Here is an 18,465-nt window from a genome sequence, read left to right on the forward strand (position 1 = left end):
GAAGTTAATGACAGGGCATACTTGTCAAGTAGTCCTTAAATGGACTGCAGTGAGCAATACTAAAGCAAGTCCCACTGAAACGATGCAATAGGCTTGTAGTAGCTTCCTTTCCCTTATGTAGCAAACCTGCACTTGCTTCTGCTGCGGCTATCCTTTCCTTAGGCTGAGCAGTGAGTTAAGACAAGCCACAAAAATTCACTCTCACTCCAGCACAACTCATCATTAACCCTGCTGTGAACAACTGGCAGCTGTGCATGGAGCACAGCCGTGCCAGAGGCAGCAGCAGGGTGTTTCATTTGGTGCAGTTTAGGGAAAGTGTTTGGAGGGACTCTGGGCTGAGCTGCACTGTGGTGCCTGGAGATGAGTACAAACAACTCAGATCACCAGAACAAGTGAGTCATTGTGTAACTCAATATAATCATGGAGCAATATCAACTCACACAGAACATGAATTTCCACTTCGCCGCTGGTATGACACATTGGGCAGGAACGGGATGAATTCCTTACATTTGATAACACAAAAGGGAGTCTAAGAACGCAACTTCCAACCCCTTATCTCTGAGTGTAACTGCTCATGCTCTGGAAGCTCCATGGAGAGGGCAGCACCAGCAGCTACGAGCTGTCCTTGTGGATTGGCAACACAAACTTTTCACACATGTTCTCTGAATTACACAGCAACAGTACATCCTGCAGTCAGAAGCATTTCTCCCTGACAAATTAGGTAAGTTACAAACCAAACCAGCCTAGGCAGCCAACAGTGCCACCTCCAGGTTTTGTAGGTAACACGTCCACCCTTCCTACACCACTTGCCCATCTGCAATAGCCAACATAGCACTGTTCTCTTGGAAACTATGGCAATGACTGTACACTCACACAACTCCTACCTCAACTCCTACCTGGCAACCCACACCTCATATGAGCCTTGTAGCCACTGTAAAGAAAGTGCTATTCAGCTTTTCCAGTGGGTTGTACAAAGGGGAGAAAGCATGGTACTACCTGTAGTAGCAAGTTTCCAGCCTCACTCCCACCACATCCTACACTTACACCTCTTCTTCAAATGGAGAAAAAAAGGTCTCACTAAAGAAGACAATATATTTTTTTAACCTCCTGTTCTTTTTAAAACCATGTGGGACCTGTTCTGACTAGTCAAAAAAGTAGGGGCTATGAGATGTCTTCACTAGATGGCAACAGCGTAGAGAGCTGGCCCTGGCTGTATAGAGTCACCCACACTGGGACTGAATTCATGTCGTATCACAGAATGGCTTGGATTGGAAGGGACCTCAGAATTCATCTGCTTCCAACCTCTGTCCAGCCAAAAGCTAAAACTTTTCTAAAATGAAAGAAGGATGTGACACATACCTGACATAGAGAGAAATTGGCACCACTGTGTTTAGGATGATTACATACGACCAGAACATGAGGAAGGCAGAGAGGGGGGCAGACGTGACATCTTCTGCCCAGGGCAGATACACTTGGAAGTTGTAGCCCTTATCAGATTCCCAGATACCATTGCCAATGGCTAGGATAAGACACATCAGTGCTAAAAATGCAAAGATCTGGAAAAAAAAAAAAAAAGATACTGCATGTAAAAACAAGGAATTCATTACGTGCTGTTTAATTGAAAGACCGTAATCGAAAGGAGTTGGATAGTCTGCATGATGGGCAAAGGTTTTTAGAGGTAAAGGAGGCAAACACAAAAATTTGACTCTTTATCTCAGAGATACAACTACACAGTGCAGAGTCTCTGGCAATTCGGCTTCACAAGACTTCAGACAAACAGGAATTCATGTCCCAAGTACAGACCTGTAAGAGGGTGCTCATAGGCAGATGGGTGTAGAGCATCAAATCTCACTGGAGGAGCACTGAGCTGCTGCTCCTTAAAAGTCTGGCTGCACACTCGAGAATAAAACCACCCTAAAGACTTCTTCTGGCTGTTTGCCAGATGTGTTTGCCAATTGTGAGGTTTTCCTCACAATTTCTGAAAAATCAGTAAGGATAATTTGTAATGCAGGAAATCCATCGCTGTGCAGGTTGGAATTCAGCACTGGATATTATTCTTATGGTTAAAGGAAAGTCACTGACTCAGAACTAATTGTTGCCTTGGTACCTACCATTGCAATCTGATTACACCTCCTTTGAGCTAACAAAAAGCAATGTCAGACACTGAGGTGTAGCCTTGGACTTAGAGCAAGCTACTTCTTGAAGCTTAAAGCAACCCGGGGAACGGCAATTGGGAAGAAAAATCAGATAAATACCAAGAAAACAGTAAACACACAAATATAGGTGTGGAAAAGGCAGTCTTGTTCAACAGACATTCCTCCACTAATGATGGTGGAATGAAGCAGAAGGATGTATCTATCCCATATGATGTAGCAGATGGAAGAGACAGTTCACCTACTGTGATAAGGAACAATATGTTGCTTTATCTGCTAATAACAAGCATTTTCAAATCAGTGGGTCCAGGTAATTGAAAGCCAAAAGCTTGAAGGAGCTCACTGAATAATTACCTTAATGAGTCAAGTTAATTTTTAACAATGCTTTGAAAGCTGCAAAACATACTGAAAATCTGCTAAGATAATTACAATATTTGGAAGCTGAAACAGTGTGACTGTGGTAAAGAAACAGAAGCTAGCATGACATTATTCCTAGATAAATGATACTAAAAGAAATTCCATTGATACTGGATTCTCCTTGAAACATCCACCATCCTAACAGGAGTGTGAAGATACAGAATCAACAGACTGTGCAACTGTGCTGTTAAAAACCATCTCCTGCACGTACGGCCATTAGGGATGAACTACCAGAACACTGGGACACTGTAAAGCCAACCAGTAATAGTCATACTACAGGAGTAATCAACTTTTTTCAAATCAGTTAGTGAGATACAAATATAGCAACTGCGGGTAAAGCAGATGTTTGCATTACTAAGTAGTGTATGAGGAATGATATTTTTATGGAATGATCTGAGTCACTTGGTTAAAAGTTCATGCCCAACCAACTTCAGATTCGATACCAACAAGATACTAAGGGGGGATTTTAATTAATAAAGGTATTGTGCTGGATTCAGGAGGCACATTTGTTTCCCACAACAGAGCAGGCTTTCTGTTTAGCTGTGGGAAGCTCAGTATATTACTCCACTGGTGAAATGGAGACAATATTGCTGCTAGTAAGGAATGTGGTGTGGTGTTTTTAAGCCTCGGTGACAGCCACTAAAAACAGACTTTATTTTGAGCTGTTGCAATAACAGCGGTCTAAGGGTTTGTGAGAGGGATGACTCAGGAATGGGTAATGCCCTCTATTGAACCAACAGATGGAGAAAACACAGAAGCCCATCCATTTTCATACGTATTTCTGTCGGTCGAGTAAAAAGTATGACTTCTCACTGCAGACCTTGTCTGCTATAAAATAATTAGAAAAGCCAAACAAACAACTGTGGTCAGTGTTGGCGTCATTACCACCACACTGGAAAAGCTGGAAGAGAGCAAACCTATCGCAGCTGAAGGCTTCCCACCATGAGCAGACTGCACAACGCCTGATGAATGCTCTGCAGGACTGAGGGGGATTTGTGGAGGGAGGAGCTGACTTTTGACAGACATTTCCTGCCAGACAGTGCATTAGAACAGTCTGGGTTTCTTTGCTGGCACTTTGAGTTTTGCTCTGTGTTGAAGCAATAAGGCGCTTAGCGATGAAGCTGACAGCTGTATTTCTCCCAAAATGTGCCTCCCCAAACTTATAAAAAAGCAAGTTTTGGAGGGAAAACAGATTCCTGGTACTGAGAGTAGCATCCCCTATTGGACGAGGAACATTCTCATCTCTCTGAGATCCCAATAAATGTTCCTCTCTTGCTGATTTCTGCCCTGTGCTGCCAAAGAGCCTTGCAGAGAGAAATGTTCCCAAACATGAACACACAGTGATGGTTTCCATCTGGAAAGGTTCACTCCCAATTAACCCCTGTAGGGACAGACCAGGGCAGCACTGAACCATAACTCCTTTGTCACGCCTTGCCAAAAAAACTGACTTGTCCCTGGAAGTTTTACAGACAATTAAACACAAAATGCCTTTGCCAGTGTTAACGCAGAAGGAGTTTCATTAAGCTTAAAATGAGGCATTTACCACAAGCTGCGGCTGCTCTGTATTTCCAAACTCGGGAGTGCAACACACTGCCTCTTTTTATGACTATGCTTTGCAACCTTTGGCCACATGGAGAGCTGGAAGGACCCGAGGCCACATTGCTGGCCATGTGGGACAGGGCAGAGCTGCACTCAGATACCAAAATGCTAGGTGCCTTAAAAGTGCATGAAGGAGAAAAATACACACTTGGCTCCACCAGTGCCCAAAAACGCAGGCAGAGGCTGATGCAATCCACTGCAACTTGCTCTTTCTTTTTTTCTTTTTTCTTTTTCTTTAATGGAGCCAGGAGGGAAACTCATCTTGTTCTCATTCTCAAAGAGAGGCCAGACAGGCTGAAATCTCTGGGTGGGACCCTTGGCTTGCGAAAGCAGATTTGGCAAACCTTCATCGAATGCTAAATTCTGAGTTCTCTATTCAGACTTCCTCCGCTCTTCCACAATTCTACCCCACATCCCCTGTTCCTTTCCAGCAACAGCAGAACAGAGCACCCTTGAAAATGTGTGGTTTTTTCAGAAACCAGCAAAATTCTCAATGTCAGATGCCCAAATCTTGCTTGGTTTTCGCTGTCCCCTTAAGCCTAAGGGAAGAAAGCAGAAAGGAAAGCAAGCTGAGGATGATAAGTGAGGATTTCACTTGGTAGCAACTAGTGGGGTGTTATTAAAGTCAGTGGAATGTCTTTAATGTTCACTAACCAAGGGCCCCAAAGGCTTGAAGATGATCCCTGAACAGCTCTCCGTGCTGTGGCATTGCTTAATATGTGCAAAGATGCACATGTAGATATTCAGGACACTACTTCACAGTGCCAGCAGTCAGTCTTGCATTCAAAGGAAAACAGCTTTTCTTCCAGCAATGCTGAGTGCAGCAACATCAGAATGCAAGGCTCCGAAGCTTGGTGGTGATAAAGGCGGTCCTTCCCTGATATGCTTCGAAAGTAAGTGGTAAAGTATTGAGAGAGTCTGCAAAAGAATCACTGTCTGGTACTGTTTGCCGTTTTTGAAAACACTGACAAGCTTAAATCTCAACTTAAGACTGTCTTATTATGTGTGTAGAGCACCTGCATTGTAAGATCAGTGCTTTCAGGTTTGGCAGCTCCTGAGAACACCACTTTCTTGGTATTAACAAGCCATGTCTCATTGTTCACCCCAGTGTGATAAAGCAAAAGCTGGCATCATGTAGATCAACAATCTCAGTTATCAAATGCAATGCATATATCACCAAAGACGCCAAGAAATCAGAAAGAAGAGGGAGCACTTCAGAAGAAGTGTGGGGCATGTGAAAATGATAAACACATCTGGACGAATGTAATGAGACTGACCATGAGCACAAGGACATTCATGAGCCGGTCGATGCTCGTCCTTTTGAAAGTTGTTCTTCCACTGTTCTGCATCAGTTTGGTGTCCGGCCCTGGAGATGAAACACGTTGATGAATGTGGTAAGCCCTAGGTTATAAGGAGGAGTCACGTAAAGCTAATTAATTAATCCATTAGTTCTGTGTTTTGATCCCATTCTTTTCCTTCAACAGCCAATCCTCTCTTTGGGTTTAATTACTTTTCACCGAATACCTGATGCTGTGCTGTTATTACTGACATGTTATGCATGTCTCCTAAGTCTACAGCGCTATAGAAATGAAAGAAGGTCTATGCTTGTAAAAAGCGTAGGTTGAACAGCCTACAGTAACACATTTGATGGTCATGATATTCAATATGGCTTGAAATCATATAAAAATGACGTTGAATTTTTAATCAGATACATTTAAGAATGAAAAATTTTGAACAAGCTTGGGAAATTAAGGCTCCTATTGGCCTAAAGTAGGCCAATAAAGGCAGATGTAACTGCTGTAGATGTAGATGTAGATGTAACTGCTAAACAAATTAAATGTTTAAATACTTTCTTACTGAGAGATCAAGACTTCTCTCACACACTTTGCTGCACACATTTCAGAAATAAAACACTAGTTCTGCCCATAAATACATTTTGTTAAGATGGAATGGGATGCTGTAATGTAATATTTGCAAATCACTTTTCTCTTACAGACCACTATAAAAATTTCAGTTTGAAATCCCCAATAGTATGCAAAATGCCTAGCCTAAAGTTAAACCATGGGATCACATTTATTGTTTTGCCTTTATTCTTTTATCTGATAGGAATCTATCTCTAAAGAGGAAAGTATTTGGTTCCTTTCTCCTTACTAGGTATGATGTGCTCCCATACAAATGCTGCTGCACTCTGCAATTCACTTGTTGGTTTTCCTACCTACCAGCATAAATAACAAGACCAAAGCACCACTCTGTGTTCCTAATGGTACAGCCCCTCAGCAACATCTTCTCATTATCCAAGGCATACTTCTCTCCTCGAAGAGCAAGAGTTCCCGTGAAATTATCCAGCTTGTTGTTAGGTGCCTCACATTTGACTTCACCTGTTATACAAATAAAACAAAAACAAAAACAAAACAAACAAACAAACAAACCAAGAAAACGTTAAGAATCTTCATGCCATAGAAGTACCTTGATCAATACTGCATTCTCAGCTGTTTCCAGGCAGGAAATATTTCACAGTTCAGTTGATCCCATCATTCCTAACCTTCATCCAATATATACTGGCATTGCGCTCACCCCGTATCATATCATAATCTAAAGGCCACAGCAAATTTGGATTTATCTTAGATTTTAGAGATGGTAGTTCTGTGTTACTACAATCCAAAACTAAGTTTCCACTCTCTTTTGTGGGTGAGAAGAAATGTTGAACAAGCAACATACTTCTAATCCTTCCGCAGCAAGATCGTCATGGTAGGATGTCACTGGGTAATTCTAGACAGCAGTGCTGACCTTACACAATTCCTGCTCCATCTTCTTTAAAATTGCATGAGCCCAAGCAAGAAAATCACTGCCTGAAGGCTGCAAGAGAGTAATTAATTGAGGTGTCTTTGTTCAGTGGTTTTTAATTTATCTGTTTTATACCTTAAGACATGCTCACACTTGAAAGAGATGCTGCTCCCTTTGGCCATGCAGCTGACACTCTGTTTGGAGAACCTGTTTCTATTTCTATACTTTGTAAGAGAACAGGTTAATGTAGAACTGTAAATACAGATAATTTGGTATAAAAATTATTATTTAAATTGAGTTAGCAGCCAGCATCTGAAGATTCAAAGCAGAGCCCTGTGAACATGTTGGAAGGAACTGGGAAACATAAATACACCTTACAGAAAGAGACTCCAAGAGTTCAGTCTGTTCAGAAAATCAGCAGAAATATTGAAGTTCTTTTGATCACAGGCTGCAAATCTCTACACGAGGACGAGCATTTGCAGAGAATACAGTTTTTCCAGCTGTTTTCAGATACAAAGACACCAGATTAAGAGGTTTCAGGGAAAATGCAGAGATGTGAGTGTTGTGATGGATTCCACTGCTTAAAATTTAAAACTAAGGAAAAGATGTTCTCATCGTGGAAAAGCCATTCTGCTGTAGGGCAGGGAAATCACCAAATTCCAAGGAAGAAGCGATTAGGAAGTTCTATGAGACATCGTTGCTGGTGATGCCCTTTCATGCTCCGGTTGATCCAAGAAGAATCAGACCTGCCCTCCCTAGCCTCTAACTCCTATAGTCACCACACGTGTCTCGTGGCAGCCCTCACGCTCCACAAAAAGCACAAGGGAAAGAGAGTCTCTGCAGTGTAACCCAAAACACAACACAACTTCGGTGAACCACGACCAGGGCACGATCCTTGCCAAGAGGTGTGCTCCTCTCCTCACGCAAGTTTTGGGTTGTGACTTAAGTATCTTGTGAGTCAACGTCCAAATCTGCTCTCCCAGCGAGTGGGTGAGTCTGACATTTTGACATTGGAACAAAATCATTTGAATGAACTCAACCACAAAAGAGTGAGAAACTCTGGAATGAGAAACCCAGTGCCCTCACCATGACCCCACTAAGACTCCGTGTCTCCTGTCCTGCTAACAGCAGGCAGACATCAGTATGCCTTTCACTTTAAATGCTGCAAAGTCTGCACGCAGTAAATGGTAGGTACTGAAAAACATTGCTTCCTTTTTGCCTCCTGGTTTCCAAATGAAATAAAGTTCAGCATGTTTCAAGCATCTTCCTTATCTGAGCCATCACAGTGTCAACAAACACCATAACTCACATTAAGCTTTCCACTGAGTGCCTATATAAGCTGCTCAACCTTTTCCTCTCTTCCTTCTTAAGAAATAATTAGATAAAGAATTGCATAAATATTTAAATACTTCTGCAGAAGTTAGCTAGGGAAATGCAAGACTGGGTCTGAGTCCAGGCACTCTTCCCAGTATTCACCCAACTACAAATCATCCTGGGAAACATTCTATTCATTTTAGTACAGAACAGAGGCCACTTTATTTACAAGCAGAGATTTAAAGGACAAATAAATATTTGATAGAACAGCTGTAATTCTCCAAAAGACTTTGAAACATTTTTTAATGATGTTGTTTCAAGAATGCAGCATCTTTAGATAAGCATTACCCAGAAAATGCTTGAAAAATGGTGTAAGACGGAGGATTTGCTAAACAACGGATACACACTGCATCCTCCCCAGGAAAACAGCTGAGAGCACAACCTGACTATTGACAAAAAACATCTCGCTGCGCCCACAAAAGCACATTTCTCAAGACCTGAAGCACTCAGAACCGCGGCCCTCACATTGGAGAAATCCCAATGTTCTGAGCTGTTGCTCAGCTGAGACCACACATGTCGCTTCACAGAACCTCAGTGCAGAAAGCAGAAGGAAAGCCTCTACACTTGGATGATACTACCAAAGATCATCCATGTCATGCTAACTCTGCCACGCCACCACCATTTTTCCTTGGACAGCCTGGTTATTTCAATGAGATTTATTTTTACTGTAGATTATTTGTCCTCTTTAACTAAGACCACTTCCTGAGAGCCTGCACTCCCTGAGAAGTTTTAGTGGAACTGCCCAGGCTGCCCAAAGAGGTTGTGGATGTCCCGTCCCTGGAGGTGTTCAAGGCCAGGTTGGATGGGGCCCTGGGCAGCCTGGTTTAGCATTAAACGTGGAGGTTGGTGGCCCTGCATGTGGCAGGGGGGTTGGAGTTCATGATCCTTGAGGTCCCTTCCGACCCTGGCCATTCTGTGAAGTTCCGAGGACAGCAGTCCTCGCTCCACTCCTCTCCATCCCCGAACTTCCTACAGTCCTGCCCAATGATGGAAGCCAGTAGGGCTCTGCAAAGCATCGTTCCCTTGTCCTCTCTCTGCTGACGGGTGATCTATGAGCACAAACTATTCTGTCTGCAACAAGTCTGGCTCCTTTTTCCTACTGCTATATATTTGAGATGCAAGCAGTGTGAAGAAAGGATGCTTTGCCTGTTAACAGCAGCTGGAGTATAAATACCTTAAAATGTGGTTCCTCTGTGGCATTTATAGAGAACTGCTGGCAGGACAGAGGTTCTTTAAGTTGCTGTTATTTGCTATACAGATGCAATGTGCCCATTCTATTTGCCTGCCACCACATCCAAAGGAGTGCTGTGCAGGAAGTAGACTGGAACACTGGACTCCAGTGTTTGAGAAAATTCTTTGAAAAGAGAAATTTCGACATAAACTCACCATTGAAATCTGTCAGTTTCTGAAGATCTTCTCCAAGCTCAGCAGTGACTGTCAGTGCCTGTTTCACCTTGAGGTTAGTTTCACTGTAATACATTACATAAAGCATAAAGGAATGAGACCATCTCTCCCAGAAGGTCACTTCTGTCCTTAAGGATTGCCTCCTTCCTTAGACATCTGATGGACCATGCCAGTATAGGCCTTTTTTTAACTGCGCAGAAGAAGGAGATTTACTGTTTCAGTTGCAAAGACGAGCAGTCCAGGGGAATTCTGGACATGGTAGTGAAGAGGGTGAGGTTGTCTGTGTCATGGTCACCACAAAGCATAGGACCAAGCATCTCAACCCCCTGAGCAGTTTACTGTCAATTCTGCCGTTCATACTGCATGCAGTCCTGAACTATCTGAGCAAATAAGAGAGTTTTGGATCTTATCCCATGGTATTCTGGACTGAAGAGCTCTGAAGTTTAGGCCATCTAGGGGGGTGAGTTGAAATGCAGCACCAGATAAACACTATTTGTACTGGGCATCCTAAACGTTCTCCCTGGCACTTGCATGTACCAGAACTACGTGCTCATTTTCAGGAGAAAGCAGAGAGGGAAAATCCATAGAGCTCTGTGTAGGATCTGGAAAGATCACTGTCCCTCGAGCTCTCTGATCCGTCTTGCTCCTTCAGCCAGTGCCAGAGTTCTCAACTGACGCTAACTCCGGGCAATGCAGAAAGGGTAATGCAAAGTGGGATGTAATGATGAAGTCAGCTCCAGTTTCTGCCAATTAATACAAATAAAACGTAACTCTCTAGCTAGTGGCCAGCTGTACCCTCAGTAAGCGGTGCTCGCATGGAGCAGACTCCTGCAGCACCTAGGAGAACCACACAAGGCTTGTCCTTGTGCTAGCAGCAGCGATGGCCCCGAGGAGCAGGCTGTCTTACCCATCCAGTTCCGCCGTCTCGATGTACACCAGGCTGTGTGGTTCACTGCTCGACAGCAACAGCAGATCAGCCTGGACACAAACAGACACGCTGGGCATGAGCTATGCAGTTGGAGGGCAGCGCACTGCTACGCTGCTCGTGCTTTCTGAACACTGCAATTCTCATCCCTGCTGATTTGTCTGCTAGTGAGTGGTAAGGCAGTCAGAGTAGTTATGGAGACTGAGTGTGAGCAGGATGGAGATAAACTGTACTCACCGTCACAAAGTTGTTGTTTTCTAGTTTTATTATATCCCCCACTTGGATATTCATCCATTTTTCATCCTTCAACCTGTAAGAGAACTCCTAGTAAGTAGGAACGTAAATCAAACACCGCTCAGGAACATAGGGTGCCCTGCTCTGCTTCAGGATGTACGTGCCATCAGAGTCTGGGCTGCTGGTAAAAAGGAGCAGGTCTGCCACTATGTGGTCTGCTACATGGTGGGCTATAGGCATAAAAAGCAGTATCTGTGGCTGGGGTGACACATGAAAGGCTGAGACCGTGTGCACTCTCTGGTTGCTCCCTTTCTCCGATGTGTGAGGGAAAAACTCCCTTCTTTGCTGCAGCAGATGGCAAAAACACCTGGGAAAATCACCGGATGGGTTGGCTTTTCTAAGCAGCACTGAGGGCTGGAGCCTCAATTCTAGCTCCTCCAGGAAGGGCAGCAATGCAGGTGCTAAGGATGCACCAAGATGCACGCAGCTAGCCCCTGTCTATAATGGCCTTTGCAGCACAAAGCTGTGCAGGCACTCAGCTGGACTAAAAACACCAGTGTAACCAAATCCAGTTTTTTGTTTGTTTTCTAATGCAAGAGCACATTCCTCCTTCTTCATTTTCAAGACTCAGTAACTAACAGAGAGTAAACTAAGAAACTGGCATACTTAGCAAAAGGCACAAAAAGTACATTCCTATTCTTTAGTTTCCAGTTGTATTTTTAACTGTTTGATCATCCAGTGGAGTTTACACAATATACTGCTATTTACAGCACAGGAAAAAAAATCACAGAGACTTCACAGCTGTATAAAGCTGTGTCCTACAAGGCGGGTGGACTCCATGGAGCCACAAGCAAACAGTGTGTCTGTCAGCCACAACAGCCACAGCCTCCACTGCTTTTTTCTGAAGGAAAAGAACAGTGCTGGCAGTACCATGTCTAAGGCAAAATTGAAATGTTTTGAGTACATTTAAAGTCTGAGGCATTAGGCACAGAAGTAAACACACTCAAAGTATTGCAGCATGAAAGAGGAAGCTGTCTGCACTTATTTATTTAAAATCAGTTGTTGCTAAAGTCTAGTTTTGCTTAATGCAGAAGTAAATGCTGTCAGTATGGACACAGAGATAACCTTTCGTGTCACTTCAATGGTAAAGAGTAAAATAGCATAATACTCTCAAAGCATCGGTTATTCAGACATAGATATTTCCACCCAGGAACAGAAATGGTTTACTTTCTGCCTGTGCAGGCACAGCCATAATGTCTGCACTGATTGTGTAACCACGTCGTGGGTTCACCAACAAGCCACATCATTCAGAACCGCACTGTGACTTAACAGGGTGCAAGACAATTCCATCTGAAATAGTTTGGTGATTTTTGGAAGCCCAAAGAGAGAAAAATTAAGTGCTCTTCCCATTGGTTCATGTTCAGTCAGAATTACAGCAGAATAAACAGGACTTACGTGCCATTGATCAGGACCTGGACTGGACGGTTGTTGACATGATTGTCACTTTTGTGTCGATTCTGAAAATGTGATCAGTGTGTTAAAAAGCATCTCCAGAAAACCATGCACACAATAGCTGTGGGCAGTTCATTAACATTTTAGGTTTTCTCCCAACTGGCTGAATGGGTAAGGCAGATTAGAGTCATAAGTGAATCATAGCTGAGCTCACATTTAGCTGGTAAGATAAGGCATAGCTGGACTGCAAAGAGCAGCAGGCAACATAGGGTGTGCTCTCTGGAGAGAAAGAGGAGGGTAGAGCCTTATTTAGCACAGTCCTGATTCAATTGCCATGAGACCTGCCCATCACAGCTTCATAAGCTAAGCATCCAAAGGCACCCACTCCTCTGCTCTGCTATGGCTTGTGGCCAGAAGTTCTGGTATGTCTCCTGGTACAGCCCCCGCCCCACCACTGGATCACCTACATCCAAACTATCATTGAGACTCCACAGAGCATATTTTAATAACGACAGAAGACTGGATGTTAAAGTCAGCTCTGTTTTATCATCGCTCCAAGAAGTCAATAGAACTTAGACCATTATAGAAGCAGATTTCAGTCAAAGCGGGGCATGTGTGGAAATGTACACACAGCTTGTATGCCTACTTGGTTAGAAGACTTTTCTAAACTTTTACTTTAGTGATTGTGCTGAAGAATGAAGTGCAAAATCCAAAGTACAGGACAGTAATGCAAATCTTACAAAATCATCGATGGCATCCTTGACTCCTGATACAGCCAGCACCAGCACCAGGGGCACCACTGTTGTGAACCATGGCAGTGAGGAAATCTGAGGAATCAACTGGAGGAAGAAGGGATCTAGGTTGAGAAACTTTTTGACTTTTCAGCAGACAGAAACAAAACACAGTTTCTGCATAAGCTGCAGATAATTTGTTCTACTACATCTAGATACAGAATAAAGACAGCAATACATCTCTGTCACTCAAAAATATGAGAGAGCCAGGGAATCTATGCTTAGCTTATAGTTGTAATTTAATATGTGAGCATGGTGCTGTCAGGAAATGCAGTGGGCGACTCTTTCTCGTTGCTGGTAAAATTAGGATTGTGAAATCCCTGTTGGATTTTTCTGGAGTGGCATGAGCAAGTCTGGTTGAAGGACCCAGAGATATCTGAGCAAAGGCTGCTGTGTGGAGCCTTCAGATGCTTCTGTTTTGTTTCAGTAACTCTTCATGTTTTGCTGAAGTAAACTTCATGTCATTGAACAGCACACAGCTGTTCCCAAGGCTCTTCCAAGATTAACGGAGACATTTTTGTTTCTGACATCTTCCCTACAGAGAGCAGCCAAGAGTTGAAAGTGACTGTGCCATGCCTTCACCATCTTACTCCAACAGAGTTCTCCCCTTCCTCTAGAAGAACCGAGGGACATGTTTTGGTGGCATGGTGGTGTTGGGTCAATGGTTGGACTACATGATAAACATGTCTTTTCCAACCTTAATGATTATATGATTCCATAATGATGGAAGGAACGTGATGTGAGCATCACTCCATCCATCAGAATGCATTTGGGCAGTACTAACTCCATGAACAAGGTTAAATTGACATTTATGCCACCAAACAAACTTCTCTTCGTGTTTGGTTCTTCCACTGCACAATGCAGATCCCACAGGCACCACCAAATCCAGACAGAAGGAATGTTGTTCACAGGCAAACAGAGCCCTGTGCAGAGCCATGGGACTGCTGTCTTCTCACACAGCTGGGAAGATGCATGTCCTCATGGGCTGTGCCCACAGCGTGGGGCTGCAAGCACCCACAGCCACCCATCATATCCACTCCTTCCAGTGCTACAGGAAAGCAATTAGGAAGTAGAAGAGGTAAAAAAATTAAATGGAGAAAAATTAAATCGAGAAAAAGAATGTAAAAGACTGAAAGTCTTGCCTTTCTTAGCCTAATTTGACAAAGGTAGCAGAAAAAGCTCTATGCTTTTATATACACAACACTCCAGATCAGTTAGTTCGGCTAAAGACACAGCTGAATAACTTGGGGGTAAATAGCTTGAAGTATCATGAATTTGATAGGCAAACAGCTAGAGTGCAGTACAACAACACAGGAACAGTGCTATCAGATTAGCTGAAAAAGCACTTCTTTCACTGCAAGCTAGTTTCTTGGAAAATATGTATGGGCTGAAATAATTCATTCCCTGTAAATAAGCAAAGATTACATACAATTTGCTATAGATTGAACTAAATTATGCCTATGCATTCTTGAGCTGAGACTGAAAAATATAATTTGAAAAAAAAGTAATTTTTTTAACTCGTGTGCACTGAAGTGAACAAATTTAAAATATCATCCCTGAGATAACCAAAATTGTACCAGTTTTTGTGGTGGCTTTTTTTTCATGTGTATTCTAATATGACTCAGCAATGAGCGATATGCAGCTTTTATCCATGCTTTCTCAAAGTGCCAACGGGCAGCAGGTCCTGATACCAACTTCTCTGGTGTGTTCAGCTTTCAGATGCAATAGCATTCTCATTGTCTATGGGCAAAGTGCAGCTTGATGCCATTATGAGCTACTGGGTTCAGTGGTGTTGCCACTTCCTGACATGCTCCACATCAGGCTTTGTCCTTTCCTTGCTGAGCAATATTCAGCTTTATGCAAATGAGCTGCAACTGTCAGCTTTCCCGATGTTAACTTTCCTTCCATCCTCCCCAAGGAAACTCGATCACTTAATAATTTGTTCTTTGTGCTGCTTTAAGGCTGTCAAAGGAGTACAAGGAATTTGCCTTTAAACCTTTTGTACTACAGAATGAGTAAGTAATGCAAATCCAAGGAGAAGCAGGAGCACTCAGATGTAGACAAAAAGGGGCGTGAGAAAGTGTACACAACTTACTGAAAGCTGCAATTAATTTTTTTGTTCATTCAATTCAAACACTCATGTCCAAAGCTAAGAGAGCAGCTGGTTCCTTCTTCTGCCCTACTTTTTACCTACTTCAAGGCTCTACTGAGATGACAGCTCACAACAGGGAAATAGCTTACAACTATCAATGTGCAACCAGGTTTTGGTAACTGACACAGCAATCTGTTTGAAACAGCACAGTGAGTTCATACCTGCAAAATCAGCAAGAAAAGAAAGTAGGCATTGGCTATTCGCTGAAACTGTTCAAACAGGTTGAGAGGCAGGAAAGTGAAGAAGTTGTACTTCGATGTTTTAATTGAATTATTCTGTAGGAAAAAAAAAAAGGCAAATAAATAGGATTGGTAAAACAGGAAACAAAATTACAGTACAACCCATTTCAACTGTGCTTTTGCTTGCTTATATTTAGCAATAGCATTGTTTCCAACAGCAGCTCAAAAAACATTTCCTTTTCCCCACACTCAGCCGTGCTGAGTCTGGATAAACAGAGAATTCCTCATGGAATTGGTGAAAACACGATGCTCAGTTTATGGTAGTGCGACTGCAGGTGGATGCAGGTACCTGCACACACCCCACGAGATACGCTGTCCTTGTGTTATTCTTTCCACTGATGAGACATGCAAACTGAATTAATATGTACATACATATATACGGAACACAAACCTGACATTTTGTTGGTTGTTTTCAGAACAGAGTTAGAAAGCGCACACCTGTAACCAGTCTACCAGCTTCAGGAGCTGGTCTTCCTTTCCAGAAGAGCCCAATATTACCATTTCTAGCTAATTCAGCAACCTCTCAGCAACTTGGAGCAGTGGCTTGTTTCTATTCCACAGAGACCACTTGAACGAAGTGTTGTGCAAACAGCCACTAATGAAGATGTCACCATTCCACTCAACCATCTGCTGCTTTGTTCCCTATTTCCAGTTTCCTCTTCTAATTGCACACAGCTCCTCCAGCCAGAAACAATGGCTGGTCTCCTATCTGCCTCCTTCACCCCAGAGAAAGACCCATGCTTAGTATTACAGAAGTGGGTACCTTCTTCCCTGCAGATCAGAGCACTCCAATTTAATTGCTCCCACCATGGCTCAACCCACTGTACTGAGCCCACCACCTAGGGCTGTCCCAAATCTACAGAGGTTTTTAGCTCTGCCCATGCTTCATAGCACTATTTGGAGATACTCAGCACCCCCGAGCCAGAGCAGCATCTCATAATGCCTCTCAGCAGCAAGGTAGCAGCAGCTCCTATGCTATTTTCCTGCCAGATTGGATAGTACTGTCACCACACGCAGGGCTGTGGCAGCAAAGTGAGAGCCCAGTTACATGTATGGTAACCATGAGCAACATGGGTTGAGTTTCCAGCATCAACCCAGAGGTTTGCTGTTTTCAAACCTAACACTGTTGGAGTATCCATGGCCCAAGGTACGGATGGTTGTTCAAAACACAAGGTCCCAAGGACACAGCACAGTGTGAAGGGACACACTGTGCACAGCCAAGGGTCTGGACACCAAGGACAAAAAGAGCTATGCACAGCTAAGCAGACAAGAATGACACATTAGGTTCTTCCCCAGCTTGAAGAGAATCTTGATGTGTATTTTTCCTAGCACTTTGGGGAAATGGCAGTCACTTTACTCCCTTTGGTACTGAGCTGTACTGGATTTCACTTTTACATGAGGTTTATTAAGCATTCATGCAGGGTTAGCACTGTACGCATGTATGCCATCTGTTGCCAGCACATCTAAAGTTTCTCTCACAGAAACTCCCCACACACAAAAAAAGCCTATTAACTCCCTACAAGGAAACCTAAAGTGCACAGGAAAACAGATACTGCAAGGTGCACCTTCATCCAGTGGTAGGTTTGCTGATTCAGTAGAAGAGCAAGTATATTATAATCACCTTTAGAGACTGCTAAACTAGTGGGTGCATAGGAGCTACTAAATATGAACCAGAGACCATTTCCAATCCATGCATTAATCCAGGACATCTACCTCTAAATCAACTCACAGCAGCATGTTTCCACCATTAAATCAATTATGAACGTCGCTGTGAGGTGTGTGAGGGGGAATCTATCTGATTTTAGGCAGCTGCTGGATTTCTGGCTATGTTCCAGAAAGTACAAGAAGTACAGCAACACTCTTCAGCATTAACTTTATGTTTTATCCTTTTGTACAAGGCAATGAACAAGCCTCAAAAAGACTGGAGATGGAAATGTCCTTCATAGAAGAGCTCAAGAGATGGGCTCAAGAGATGAGAACCAGCCATCCTCATATAAAATAATATTGTCTGTCTCTTGGCATCAAGTTGTCATCTACAGGTGTGGTTAATTCTGCCTGTCACCTAAATATCTTGACACTTCCTTAAATTTGGATCATATCAGAATTCCTCTGCAGAGGAGATGTGCTGCAAACAGGCTCCATGGAATGGGCACTGCTGAAACAAGATGAAATGGAACAGCAGCATCCTATGCATGCAACAGATTCAGAGAATTAAATGACTTGCTAGACAAGTTTGTGTCCACCGGAAAGTGTCTGGCATATTTCTAAACAAAATCTGGATCTAAAGACATCCAAGAAACTAAAGAAAAATATCACTGACACTTAAAAAAGAGAAGACAGCATCCACGGGAAGAAGTCTGTACAGGGGACTTGACCCTCATGCGTCACCAGATCTCACAGGGTCACATACAACATGGGAAAAACTGCTCTGTAAACACTCACACAAAGTTTAAAGGACTTTGCCTGCAAAAATCTCAGAGGTGAATAGGAAAAGAATGGGAGCGGTTTATTTCAATTCCTGCCTTCTATTTCTGTCCATTAGTTACGTCAGGAAAACCACTGAATGAACCAGACATTCACTGTGTTTCCTATTGCCATTAGGCATATTAAAATGCCCAGAACTAACAATTTCCATGTGAGCAACCGCTGGGATCTGAGCATCTCCAGTAGCTGAAGACAGCAATATTGTTTGTTATGTGCTGGTTTGGGAACACCGGCACACGATATGGCTCAGAAGGAAGACAGGCAGTGTCAGAGTGGAGCTTCTCATGGTTCTGAAATCTAGAATTAAACCCAAGAGTGGGCACTGCTCTAGACCTTGTTCTAGTCCATGATGCCTGATACCATGCAACCAGAGCTGTTTCACACCCTGACTCTGGGATGGGTGCTACAGACTCACGCAGTGTGTTAAGCAGTCCATGCACAGTCAGCATTTTATCAG

At 43.1% G+C, this 18,465-nt stretch overlaps 1 protein-coding gene across 3 annotated transcripts in view; it reads right to left on the minus strand.

The window, feature by feature from the left end:
• The window catches only part of LOC128074375 (phospholipid-transporting ATPase FetA-like), a 74,298-nt gene that overhangs the window by 24,480 nt on the left and 31,353 nt on the right, over positions 1-18,465 (minus strand). For all 3 annotated transcript variants that reach the window (XM_052670173.1, XM_052670172.1, XM_052670171.1), the window contains 9 exons: positions 15,447-15,560; positions 13,083-13,181; positions 12,346-12,407; positions 10,894-10,966; positions 10,639-10,709; positions 9,714-9,796; positions 6,389-6,547; positions 5,447-5,535; positions 1,360-1,556 (listed from right to left, as the gene is read on the minus strand). In XM_052670173.1, coding sequence (XP_052526133.1) covers positions 1,360-1,556; positions 5,447-5,535; positions 6,389-6,547; positions 9,714-9,796; positions 10,639-10,709; positions 10,894-10,966; positions 12,346-12,407; positions 13,083-13,181; positions 15,447-15,560 — 947 coding nt within the window. The remainder of the gene's footprint in view (positions 1-1,359; positions 1,557-5,446; positions 5,536-6,388; positions 6,548-9,713; positions 9,797-10,638; positions 10,710-10,893; positions 10,967-12,345; positions 12,408-13,082; positions 13,182-15,446; positions 15,561-18,465) is intronic.

The sequence above is a fragment of the Tympanuchus pallidicinctus genome, unplaced genomic scaffold (genome assembly GCF_026119805.1).
Source record: "Tympanuchus pallidicinctus isolate F22 unplaced genomic scaffold, pur_lepc_1.0 scaffold9, whole genome shotgun sequence".
Taxonomy (NCBI): domain Eukaryota; kingdom Metazoa; phylum Chordata; class Aves; order Galliformes; family Phasianidae; genus Tympanuchus; species Tympanuchus pallidicinctus.